General features: G+C 43.5%; 1 protein-coding gene across 1 annotated transcript in view; it reads left to right on the forward strand.

Moving 5' to 3' along the window:
* Positions 1–13,747, forward strand: part of LOC311031893 (leucine-rich repeat-containing G-protein coupled receptor 5A-like) — a gene marked incomplete at its 5' end in the record, with an annotated part of 148,023 nt that extends 134,276 nt beyond the window's left edge. The window contains 3 exons of the mRNA XM_084038449.1: positions 11,999–12,242; positions 12,841–12,965; positions 13,050–13,747. Coding sequence (XP_083894575.1) covers positions 11,999–12,242; positions 12,841–12,965; positions 13,050–13,735 — 1,055 coding nt within the window. The 3' untranslated portion in view covers positions 13,736–13,747. The remainder of the gene's footprint in view (positions 1–11,998; positions 12,243–12,840; positions 12,966–13,049) is intronic.
* Between the last annotated feature and the right edge of the window lie 227 nt (positions 13,748–13,974).

Raw genomic sequence — 13,974 nt, forward strand, 5'->3', positions numbered from 1 at the left:
GTTGGTGTTGCTGGCTCCAATGCTGCTCACCCAACAAACCACAGCAAAGAACAGTACACTGGCCACCACAGACTGATAAAAGATCTCCAACATCTTGCTGCAAACGTTGAAGGACCTCAGCTTCCTCAGGAAGTAAATAAAGTCATGGGGCGAAAGTCATGAAGGAGGTAATAGCAAGATACTTCAGGGAGGTGACGAGAAATCAGAAGCTTGTGTCAATAGTCTTGAGAAATTAATTGATAATATACACTATTTTGTAACGGCACACTGAAGATATAAGAACTAATTGCCCTGAAATTGTAAACCTCCAGGAGTGTGTCTCTAATGAGGCAAAGTACACAGATGTGTGCATGAAACTAAGGACACTTAGGAATCAAAACGTATTAAAAGGGAGGACAGGACACACAGGGATAACTTGTTCATATTCAACCTTAAAGAGGTAGTGGCTCGAATGCCCTGGCTTACTTTACAGAGAATATCCCAAATGGTTCCCCGTCTTTGGGTCTGCTGCACTGGAGCTGATGAGATGCCATCATCTTGGACATTTACCAAAGCTTGGAGACGGCAAGGTACATTGCTTTCACCCACTAATTATAAAGTGACTCCACTATACTGATGTACTGGATTGCTTACTAAACTAAGCATGGAAAAATCCCTACTGCATGAGGCCGAGCACCTCAGCACTTGGTTGTAGCGACAGGCATACATTCCTTGGGTTATGCTGCTCTTGCAACTCACCAGGATGTGTTTGAGTTTTTCCAGGGCTGCACACCGGAGACAGGCTGGGTCCTCTCCAAAACATAGATGTAAATTACTTGGGAAGGGATGAACATCATAGGTGGCTGTGATAATAAATCTAAAAAAGCCTGCTAGTATGCATGTTCCACAGTTCACCTGTGTGACTCTCCTCTGGTCAATGACATCCCACTTCATCCAAGGGCCTTGCTGGGATTGGGAGACTGTGGCACTCTGGCACATCTGCCATGTGGGTGTTGTTGCTCCCAACCCAAAGCCCCTTCTGCCTTTTTTGACGTGCCTCAGTATGTCGCGGTGTCTGAGGGCAGCTTTTGCCTCTGCTATTGCTGCAGCATGTTTCCACTTCCTCCCTGTTGCTAGGGTGGAAGCAGCGGCACTCAACAATAGAACATATCCAGCCTTGCTTTGGCACACTTGCACTCCTCCACCAGGCCTGAGATTGCCAGAGAGAGGGCTCCATTCCCATACAGCCCGATGCTGCTGAGACATCTTGACAGCCCAAGCCACTTCCTCACTTGAGCATTAACCAGTCTCTCCAGTGGAATGGCATGGGATACTGTGACCTCGTCAGATGGAAATTGGCCACATGATGGGCCATACTGAGGGATTCCCATTCGTGACCAGTTGATGTTTTATTAACAGTAGCAGTTGTATCAACAGTAGCAATGCATGGCACAGCCACCCCAAGATGAATCCATGCCAAACATGTCCCCGTAGACCAAAAAGCAGTAGTAGTCGAGCAGTCGCACAGCAGGCAGGCGGAGCTACATTATGGTGTATCCAGCATCAGGTCAGTTAGCAGTCTGCATCTGTCAGGACCTCAGTAGACAAGAAAGCACAACCAGACTCCCGGGAGTAATCCTTACTAGCAAAATACTAGCAAGACCATGGTGTCGGTGCAGTCAGGATCAGGTTCCACCACGGTCCAGGGAGACTTGCAAGATGAGAAGCTCAGTGTGTCCGTTACGGTTGCGTGTATTGAAAAGGGGAAAAGAGGGTTGGACCCAAATGCAGGCAACTGAACAAAAAGTACAAGGCAAACATGTTTATTTAACTAATTAAAGAAAGTATCAACTAAGGGAGGCCACAAGGCTATTTCAAACATTCAAAAAGAAACACTTAAGATAAACAAAATATCACAAAAGGAGATGGGAGGCTGGACACAGGAACACGAGTTACTCCGCGGAACGCAAGGTAGTGCAGCATGGAGGGAACAAACAGCAATGACACATACAATGACCCGACAGAGACACAGGGAAAACATTGGGTGCAGTCGAATAGTCAAAAAATAAGGTCCTAACTCCTATTCCTATCTCCTATTCCTTGACCTCTGGGGAAAACGTCACGGGGTTAAGGAAAGACGATAGGAGAACGCAAAAGGACTTGGGACTTAGGAATAGCCTAGTCGACCGCGGTGCTCAGAGAATCCGACCGGACTTTCACTAAGATACGTCATTATAACGCGGCCGCTGATGATTGACAGCTGATGATCGGCACCGGCGATTGACGCGCGTCTGCGCTGGAGAAACTACAATAATGGACTACAAAAAGCGCATCGTCCACTTCTCCCCATGTTGGTTTTATTAACAGCTGGTTCACTGACCGGCTTCAGGTCCAGCAGCTCCTCCTTCCTGTTTGACCGTATTTACTTTTCATTTGTGGTTTTAGTTTCGTTTTTGTCAAACATTTGTAACATGATTGAAATAAATAAAAAAAAAACATTCAATTATTATCACTGTCCACACACATTTATTATCACTATTCCAATTACTATATGTCTGCATGAAAGTCATTGTTAAATATGTAAATGCACATATCGTTTGTTTTCATGAACGGCCAAGGTGTGCGGCACTTTAAATGTTGCTCTCGCAAAGAATTGTGGGTCGGCGTAATCTCCTTTCCTATCGCATAGGAAGGTCCGTTGCATCCTATGCTAAAGGAGCTCTGAAAGGAAGCATTGGAGCTCCTTTCCTATGCATTTAGAGAATTCGAACAGCTCTTATCATGGCGGCCACTTGTTTACTTCCGGGTCACTTCTTCAGTTAGGAACCTTCCTAAGCAAAAAAGACTATTCGACTGCACCCACAGACTATATACACAGGAAGGCAGGGAGCTGATGAGGGACAGGTGAAACACATTAGGGCAGGTAGTGTAATCAACATGAGAGGGTGGGGAAGTCAAGAAACAACAAGCACCAGGAAGTACAAGACAGGAAACCACACAGGGGACAAAACTACAAAATAAAACAGGAATTTTACCAATGAAAAACACAGATCATGACAGTGTCATTATAAATCCCAGCAGTCTAGGCCTATAGCAGCATAACTAAGAGCTGGTCCAAGGCAGACTTGAGCCAGCCCTAACTATAAGCAGTGTCAAAGAGAGAAGTTTTAAGCCTATTCTTAAATGTGGGAACCGTGTCTGCCTCCCGAACCAGAACCGGAAGACGGTTCCAGAGAAGAGGAGCTTGATGGCTGAAAGCTCTGGCCCCTGTTCTAATTTTGGAGACTTTAGGAACGACAAGTAGCCCTTTATTCTGAGAGCGTAGTGCTCTAGCAGGACAGTAGGGTTTAATGAGCTCTTTAACCCATTTATACCGGATGCTGCGCAATGCGACATTGCCCCTCCCGCCGGCTGCTGCGCACATGTATGCCTGATTGATGACGTTATTGTCGACGAATCACACATTTTGTTGGTCATGTGGTTTTAAAATATCAACAAGACCCACCACATGTGTATTTGAACCAATGATAGTGCACTATATGCTGCATGCGGCGACGAATCAACAATGCTGTGCGTCGCAGCAACCGCCGGGAGGGGGTTGCACTGCGCAGCATCCAGTATAAATGGGTTAAGATATGATGGTGCCTGACCATTAAGAGCCTTGTAAGTGAGGAGAAGGATTTTAAATTCTGTTCTGGATTTTACTGGGAGCCAGTGCAGAGAAGCTAATAGAGAAATGTGATCCCTTCTTCCAGTTTTAGTCATAACACGCGCTGCAGCATTCTGGACCAGCTGGAGAGCTTTAAGAGATTTATTAGAACAGCCTGATAATAAGAAATTACAATAGTCCAGCCTTGAGGTAACAAATGCATGGACAAGTTTTTCTGCATCTTTTTGAGACAGCATTGGCCTAATTTTAGTAATGTTACGCAGGTGAAAATAGGCTGTCCTTGTCGTTTGTTTAATATGTGAGTCAAAGGACAGGTCCTGATCAAAGTTTACTCCAAGGTTTCTTACGGTAGTATTTGAGGCGATGGCAATCCCATCAATAGTCGCTATATCTTTAGACAGCGAGCTTCGGAGGAGTTTAGGCCAAGTACAATAACTTCCATTTTATCTGAGTTTAACATCAGGAAATTGCAGGTCATCCAGGATTTTATGTCATCAACACATGCCTGGAGTTTAACTAGCTGATTGGTTTCTTCAGGCTTGATTGATAGATATAATTGAGTATCATCAGCATAACAATGGAAGTTTATAGACTGTCTTCTAATGATATTGCCTAAAGGAAGCATTTACAAGCTGAAAAGAATTGGTCCAAGCACAGAACCTTGAGACATCCAGACCTGAGACATCCAGACCTGAGACATGCAGACCTGAGACATCCAGACCTGAGACATGCAGACCTGAGACATCCAGACCCGAGACATCCAGCCCTGAGACATCCAGACCTGAGACATCCACGTCCGCGACTACTTGTGTTCTCAGGAAAATAAAAAAATACCTGAGCCGTCTCAGATAAATCATTCACTAAAAAATAATAAAGAACACAAAAACGGAATTGTCCAGGCTGCGTTGATTATTTATTTTCTCACTTTTATTTACAATCAATTTCAGCATAACATAGATCAAGTCCAGTAACTGTATACTGTAAAAAACAAAACAACAACAATAACAACAAAAAAGACAAAACAGAACCAATAATATCCCAAAGCACTCACTCATACATCATTCATTCACTCACTCATTCTACCCTAACCCAGAAATTTCATGACCACACACATAGCCAGTATGTCTGTTGCATGCACATCTGTACATGTACATTTTATATGTTTTAGTCAAATAGACAGAAACCAAAGTACACAAGAAATAAGCAGTTCACTGCACAGCCAGAAAAAAATAAAATAAATAAATAAATAAAAATAAAAAATACAATTCTTACATTAAACTTTCAATTTTTTTTACCAAGTTTGACCAACAGCTGACATTTTGTGTTTTAGCTGAATGTAATCGTGCAGTGGTAAGCTTTAGCTGTGCAATGTCCTTGTATGAAGAAAGCCATTCCTTGATTGACATTACATGTGGGGGTTTCCAGCGGCAGGCTATCATCCTCTTAGCTGCTGTAAGCCCAGCAAACAGAAGACGGCTATTATTTGTTGTTAGTTTCAGAGAAGAAATATCATTAAGTAATAGTAGAGAAGGAGAGCAAGGAATAGTTCTCTCCACTACAACAGACAATATACTTGAAATATTTTCCCACAATCTGTTAACTTCCGGGCACTGCCAAACTAAATGAAAAAATGTACCAACGGTATTGCCTGAAAAAAAATCACAAAATGGGTTACTTTTAAGTTTCATTTGATAAAGTCTTTGGGGTGTAAAATAAAATCGATGGACAAACTTATAGTGAATCATCTGATGATTCGGGTTTCTAGATGAGATAGTAATATTTGACCATATAGATTGCCAGTTGAACTCTGAGGAAGCATTTATAATGTGACTTTTCCAAAGTCTATTTAAAGGCAGATGTTTATATGAAGCCTCCACAATCAGTTTGTACAACTCAGAGGCAATACCCTTATTTTTACCTTTAGTATTCAGTTTAATATGAAAGGGATGATCTTCTAATTTGGAGTCCCACGGAACACCTTGAGCGCGCATTGCTGCCCGTAACTGTAAATAAAAGAAAAAGGAAGTGCCCGGAAGATCAAAAGTTTTTTGTAATTCCCGGAATTCAAGGAGACCTTGTATCCCTATAATGTCCTGGAGTGTATTAACTCCCTTATCACTCCATTGGGGAAAAGAAATGGGTTTCCCATCTATTAAAAGACTACAATTATGAAAGATTGGAGACTGACGAAAACATTTTGAGTATATTTTTGCAAACTGTTGGACTTTAAGCCACACAGTGAAGAGATAGGAGATAATTGGTCCAAAGTCACGTTTCACTAGCTTATGAGAAATATTAGAATGTATCAAGTTATGCAGGCTATATGGAGATGTTAATTTCTCCTCGATGGGGAGCCATGAAACCTGACTGTTTGGATTTAACCAGACAGCAAGTGGACGTAGGACAAAGCTCCACGAGTACCACTCAAAATTGGGCAAGTTCACACCACCTGCTGATTTGTGCCTTTGCAATGTAGAGGTTTTAATTCTCGGTTTTTTCTTGTTCCAGAGAAACTGATTTATGATAGAATGCAACTTTTTCCAATAATTGTTTGGAGGGGCAAGAGGGATCATTGAACTTATAAAATTTACACGTGGCAAAACATTCATCTTAATCACCGATAATCTAGAATGAAAGGAAGTAGGGAGTTTACCCCATTTCATTAAGTCTTCCTCTACATCCTTCAAAGCCTTATTATAATTATTTATGGTTATCAAATCCAAAGAAGGAAAGATAGAAACACCCAAATATTTAAAATTAGTGACAACAGGTATAGGAAAGTTTAAAGTAGGAGTCTGATCGCTTTGTTTACCCAGTAACATTAATGCTGATTTGCTCCAGTTGATTTTATATCCAGAGATATTACTAAAGGTCTCAAGTATTTTCATCAGATGTGGAAGTGATTCTGCCAGATTCTTTATGAAAATTAAAATATCATCTGCGAATAAAGAAATAGAATGAGGTGTATCACGTACAGTGATCGGCTCTATAACCTCTGACTGCCTTATTGCCTGAGCTACAGGCTCTAATGACAGTGAAAAGAGAAGAGGGGACAATGGGCATCCCTGACGTGAAGACCTCGAAATTGAGAACCTAGGAGAAAAAATATTACCCGTTATCACTACAGCAGAAGGATTAACATACAACAGTCTGATCATGAGAATAAAGTTATCACTAAAGCCCATATGTCAGAGCACAGAGTAACACCACTCCAGCCGGTCAAAAGCTTTCTCAGCGTCCAAAGTAAGAATAGAACTATTATTTTCTGAACTGGAGGCTGAGTGTATGATGTGAAGTAGTCGGCGGACATTATCCGAAGCTAGTCTTGATTTTATAAACCCGGTCTGATCATGGTGAACAAGATGGGGCATATAGCACTCTAACCTGGATGCCAAAACCTTTGCATACAATTTAATTTCACAGTTAAGGAGACTTAGAGGCCTGTAAGATGAGCAATCGACAGGAGGCTTATCTTTCTTTAACAAAAGAGATATTATAGCAATATTGGAGCTTGTAGAGAAAGATCCTCTGCAGATAGAAGCATTTATCATATTCAACAAATGAGGTCCGAGCTGAGGCCAGAGAGCCAAATATAGCTCTGGAGGTAGACCATCAATGCCTGGTGATCGGCCTTTATTCATTGATTTGATAGCTTGGCCTAGCTCCTCTATAGTGATTGGTGCCTCTAATGAGTGTACAGCATCCAAGGGCAATTTAGATAAAGATAACGAATTCAGAAAATTATTGGAGGTTTTTTCATCATAAACCACCTCCGATGTATATAGTTTTTGAAAAAACCCTTTGAAGGTGTGATTAATCTTTACAGGATCAGGGGTTAAAGTTCCTTCTTCATTTCTGATCGCTGCAATGTTTGCTAATTGGTTATTTGCTCTAAGCTTTAGCGCGAGAAGGCGACTAGGTCGGGCGCTATTCATATAATGATTTTGTCTCGTGCGATGCATAATAAACTCTGTTTTTTGTCTCAGCAGGCTACTAAGTTCATCCAATAGGTTCTGGCGCTTGTTAATGTTTTCAAGCGACATATCATTTACCAAACTTTGTTCTGTTGCTACAATTTCAGCCTCAAGAAAATCAATACGGTGCTTTCTACTTTTATTAAGATTTGATGCGAATGATATGGTTTTATTTCTGATGCAACCTTTAATTGCGTCCCATAACACTCGTGGGTCGTCAACGGATGTGCTGTTTATTTGTATAAAATCTTTTAATTCAGCCTCCAGTTCTGTTATATACACATCATTTTGGAGCAAACTAGCATTGAAACGCCAACGAGGGGCTCTGGGTTGGCCAGCTCTTGAAAAGGTGCATAATACAGAGTAGTGCTATCAATATTACTAAAAAGAGTTTGGGAGACAAAAATATAATAGATTCTTGAGAAAGTCTTGTGACAAGCAGAGTAGAACGAGAAGTCCCGAATAGAGGGGTTCATCAAACGCCACATATCCTCTAGTCCATAATCAGCAGCCAATTTTCGTAATGCTTTAGAGGACAACTGTTGATCTCTACTCTCTGTTACCCCTGTTCGGTCTGTCTGATGCAGCCACACAGCATTAAAATCACCTCCTATCAGGAGCTCAAACTCAGGGAGGTCTAGTAATATTGATGTTAATGAATCATAAAAATGTTGATCAAAACAATTTGGAGCATAGGCACAAATCAGAGCAATTTTGACACCATCAAAATAATATTACAGAAAGTGATTCGCCCATCATCACTGCCCCCTGTTCCCAGAATACTATAATTGAAATTACTTTTAGCAGCTATAAGGACGCCTTTACTTTTTTTGTCAAAACAGGAGGATGCGATAACATGATAGTATTTATTCTGAAATCTATGTACATCAGACTTCAAAAAATGTGTCTCCTGTATAAATGCAAAGTGTATATCTTTCCTGAACAGTTTCTCTAATTTGCTTATTCGTTTCTGGGGGGAATTAAGGCCCCGTGCATTCCAGGATAAGACACTGATTTTATTCATAGGCTTTCAAATTCATGTATAGCATGATCAGGCAAACAAACCCAGCTAGGTAAATTGAGATACAAATTAAATCTGGACTGAATCTGGGTCCCCATCCCACCCCCCACCATACACACCCACACCCACACACACGCACACCTCCAAAAAAAACAACGAGACAAGGAAAAAAAAGGGAGAAAAAATAAGACACAACAAAACAACACAAAGCAAGAAAAAAAAAAAAAAAAACTATCGTAAAAAAGTATACCGGTGTCCATGAGGGAAACAAAGAGTCCCTCCACCCTCCATCCAAAGAAAAAGGAAAGAAAAAGGCCTTTGTACCACGGGGCAGTGAGCGGCTTATTGCGGGCTACAGTTATCAGCGAAGAGGAAAAAAAGTAGGAGCATGTAGTGCCGCTTAATTAATGTAGCCCACATAAAAAAGGCTGCCACAAAAAGTGTGAGAAAAAAAAAAGGAGAGCAAAAAAAACGAAACAAAGGAAAGTTTGCATTGTTAAACTGTCACTGTGGCGATTTAGCGTCAATAAATCCAAGTAATTCAGTCTTGTTTCAAGTTGAATCTTTTAGGATCAGTCTAGAATCAGTCTTACCAACTCCGGAGATCCTTCACCGCCACATTTATTCGTCCATGGTTGCAAGGAACCGCTCGGCTACACTTGCCTCCTGGAAAATGTGCACGTCGTTTCCCCGGGATAACTTGATGGTGGCCGGGTAGAGGAGGAAAGCTTGGAAGCCCTTGGTCCTCGCCTCGTGCATAAGTTTGTAGCATGGCTTCCGACGCTTAGTTGTGGCATCACTGTAGTCTGCGGTGAATCTCAGCTGGATATTATGCACCTCCGGAGGGTTTTTCCTTGCTTCGTTTAGCAATGTGTCTCTGTCGGTGTAACGAAGGCACTTGATTATCAGCGGACGGGAGCGTTGTGTTTTACCGCTGGCCGGTGGACGTCCCAGCCGGTGGCCCCTCATTAGCTCCGGCGGTGCAGACGCCAGGGCAGGGAACCATAATGGAATATTCTCCGTAAGATAGGCGAGAGCATTTTGTCCTTCTGCTCCCTCTTTTAAGTTGAAGATGAGGAGATTTTCCCTGCGCGCCCAATCCTCCATTTCCGTGAGTTTAGTTTCCAGAGCTTGCTGCTTCTTCAGGCATTCAGAAGTCGTTTTTTCTGTTGTGGCAACACGCTCCTGTATATTGACAGTTTCTGAGCGAATCGATTTTATCTCTTCGGTGTGACGAGACAGAATAGAATGCATACTTTCAATTCGCTTTTCAAGTCTGTTCATCCGTGCCTCGGACTTCTCGTCGGCGTCTTTGAAGTATCTTGCCATTGTCTCTTCAATGACTTTCACGAGAGACGCATTTTCCTCACCGAGCTCTTTCTGTAGAGAAGGCATCAGCACTTGTTTAGCTGCCGTAGTTTGTCTTGTGGTTGGCATTTAATGAAAGTTATCTGATTTGAATGGCTGCCCACGCCGCCGTAGATTTTGGAAAAAGTTTGGAGGAGAGTGGACGCCAGAACGGTCTATGCTGCCGCCATGACACCAAGTTTGGCACACAATCTGCACTTTTTCCAATACCGTTCCATGTTTTTACGTGCTAGTTGCGAATGGATTGCACCTCAAGTGGGCGCGAATGCGTTAGTAAATCTGGCCCTGAGAGTAGTAGCTTTTTTTTAGGATAAGTAGTAATAATTCAAAAGTTATCAAGTAATGGTCGGATAAAGAAGAATTTTGAGGAAAGATTATTAAGTTAAATTACACATTTCTAATCAGAAATGTCAAGGAGAGGCAGCACGTTCCTGCAATCAGGTTTGGCTGATTAGCTGATCAATAACTACATAATTGATCACAAAAATAGTCAGTCAATGAGGTGACCTCTTCTTAGTAGAAATCAGCTTGTTTTAGAAAAGTTTTTCCTCTCATTGAAACTCATTTAGAAAGGTATAGAAACCAGGGGGATTAACTTTCTTTGTTTTAATCCAAGTTTAGAGCTAAAACTTTTAGGGTCCTAGATTCGTGGTGCAGCGCAGGGTGGCGGAGCCGGCATAATGCAAGTTTCGACCAGCGCAGCCATGCGCACGGTCAGTTTGGCAGTTTGGTGGTGTGGTGGTGCAGCAGGGGGAGGCGTCACAGATTCAGCTTGGCGCAGCGGAAGTTTCATGGCAAAAAGCCTTGCCGAGACTGCGCTGAAAATCCGCCAGCTCCAACCTGGTCTACTCTCGGCGAATTACAGCTGGCGGAGTGGCAGTTTGGCTGACCGGCGCGCAGTGCGCACACGTCACCAAGACCTCACAGGCAGGTTTCCACAGTTCCAGGCACATTTAAATGCAATAAATAATCACAACAAGCACTATTTAATGCAACTAATTGAATCAAGACGTGAATTTATATATAGATTGCCCCCGTCACATCTGACTTTGGATCAAAGGCGGATGGCACGCGTAACGGAAACACAGCCTGACTGAATTAAGACAGCTGAAACTTGGACCTCTCGGATCAAAACATCTCCCTCTCTCTCTCTCCTGTTTTTCATATCTATCCACTGTTAATAAAATGCGTCTATGCCTGAAAAAAAATAAATAAAAAATACAACAGCTCGTGCCTGGTCTTGCGCCTCGGCAGCCTGTTGTCCGTGGAAACTTTGTCGCGAGCTGGAACCGGAGTTGGGGCTGCAGCTAGTCTAAGCGGCACGCGAGGTCCCGGTGTCCCGCCGTTCTGGTGTTGGACGGGGAATCCGGTGCAGCTGTGGAGCGCAGATGATGAAGACGGTAATGATGATGATGAATGGCCCGGCCGGCTCGTCTATTATGTCTACTGCTGTGCGCCCTGACCCTGTTTTGTGATAGACGTGCCTAAAATGTGCCTACAATTTCTATAGTGATATAATATCGGCATTATAATTATTCTGACTATACGCACGCACAGCGCGTGATGAGCGTGGTGGGAGCGGCGGCGCTGCTTCTGTCATTTGGTTGTGACGAAACTTGCACTGCACTTCGCCTGGCGCATTAAAGGTGAGGAGAGGAGCTCATTTGATTGGTGAAGATCTGAATCGGCTGTGTTAATCCCAGTCCACGCCTTGTCTCCTCCTCGTCTCCCACTCACGCCTTCTTCTCCTCCCTCTTTCCCACTTGCGCGGGTGGGAGTGACGGGAGGAGTGCCTGCGCTAGCCTGCGCGGTGCACGAAACTTGCAAAGTCCAGGCAGAGACACCCCGTCGGCGTGGCGCAGGTGCGCTGCGCGCCGACTACGCCTGGTCTACGAAACTAGGGCCCTTAGAGTGTGTAGACATTTACTAGCTGTATTTATTTATTGATTGTAAAGTAAATTAATATTTGGTGTTTCCATCCTCCAGGACCGTTCCGCCCCTGCCTCTATCTGCTCAGCAGCTGGTTGATCCGCGGTGGGGTGTGGCTCATTGCAGCACTCTCATTGGTCAGCAACAGTCTGGTCGTCCTGTGTGTCTTCTTTTCCCCCGCCACCTCTGTGACTCCACCCAAGCTGCTGATTGGTCTCCTGGCCCTGGTGAATGGCCTTATGGGAGTGTGGAGTGGGTGGTTGGCAGCGGTGGATGCCTGGACGTTTGGCAGTTTTTGGAGGTACTAAACAGAATCAGCGGGAAACTGGGCACTTTGTGGTGCCTTTGGGGATCTGCTTTGACAGGGCTTGTGGGGGACTGAGAATGCCACAAAATTTGGGGGATTCTTAAGGTTGTGGCAACTGAGAAAATACAAATAGGTTCATTAAACTAGAATAAAAAGAATGAAGTGTAATTTCACTTAATAAGCCATGTGATTTTAAAACAATAAATTACTCACAGATAACGACCTGGATCTTATTTTAATAGATTTGTTGATCTGTCAAAATGGTGATAAGGCTATATATTATGGACCCCCCCCCATCTTTATGAACAATTTAAAGACAAAATGAGTCATTAAGTACTGTATGTTGTTGTATGTTTTATCTCAAAATGTAACCACTTGTGAAAATGTATCAACTCCATCTGTGATGATCAATTTATATTAAATAGAAAATAAAATACATTTAAAATAATAGTTTTATTTAAAATAAATGTAAATATTATATAAATACATTTATATAATTTACCCTCTTTGCCAAGCTATGATAAATTCCCCAAAAAGTAATAACGAATTTTAAAATAAAAGTACTTGGACTTGCGTTGTGCATGCATTGCAGGTATGGGGCGAGGTGGGAGAGCAGCTTCCTGTGTTGCCTCAGCGGCTTCCTGTGTGTGTTTGCATCGCAGACCGGCCTCTTCCTTCTCACCATAGCAGCTCTGGAGCGATTCCTGGCTGCCACCGGTGGGAAAAACATGCACACATAAACACACACACACACATCGTGTGTATCATGTACTGTCTGATTTCCCTCTCCTCTCTCTTCAGGTGGCTCCGCGTCGGCTCTTGCCCTCCGTCTGGCCATCGGTCTATGCTTCCTGTTGGGCCTTGCCGTCACACTGCCCCCCCTGGTGGCTGGACACAGCAACACTTCCCTCTGTTTGCCACTGCCTTCCTCCTCATCCTCTCTGGCCGTCTCCGTTTCCCTGGTGCTCCTCGACTCGTTGTGCTTCCTCGTCATGATGCTCGCCTTCACTCGTCTCAACTGTCGGGTCAACAAAGCTGTGCCCGCCACTGCAGAAGATGTGGGATTGACTCGACATGTTGCCTGGTTGCTCTTCTCCAACTGCCTCCTCTATCTCCCCGTCGCCTTCCTCTCCTTCTCCTCCCTGCTTCGACTCTCTGCTGCCGGGCCAGAGGTGGCGAAAGGGGTGCTGCTCTTCGTGACTCCTTTGCCGTCCTGCGTCAACCCGCTGCTCTACATCCTCTTCAACCCGCTCGCGCGGCAGGAGCTGGTGGCGCTGGCCAAACACACCTGTGGGGCTGTGGCAGTACCCACACTCTACAGGGTAGGAGGAGGAAGAGGAGGAGAGGGAGCAGGAGCTGGAGGAAGGTCAAGGCCAGACATGATGGATTCGCACAACGAGGATGCAGAGAAACAGTCATGTGATTCCACACAAGCACTGGTTGCAGTTAGAGGCACGAAGGAGATGTTCGTTGTTCCTCATCAGTAGATTGAAACACAAACACACACCGCATCTTATTGTCTGCCAAATTTATAAACGATAAACAAGACATTCACCTGAGCTCATTGGTTAGATTCAGTCTGTGGTCCTTTTTAAGTGTTTTGGTGAATTTCTTTCTTTCTTCTTTTATTGTAAACCAAAGCAGAAGGACTTCAAGATTGCATTTCAATGAGGGTGTTAGGTTTTGATCCTTGCAAAAGAGAATGTAAATTACCAAAAGTAACAGT

Source organism: Eutrigla gurnardus, assembly GCF_963514095.1.
Source record: "Eutrigla gurnardus genome assembly, chromosome: 21".
In the NCBI taxonomy this organism is placed as follows: Eukaryota; Metazoa; Chordata; class Actinopteri; order Perciformes; family Triglidae; genus Eutrigla; species Eutrigla gurnardus.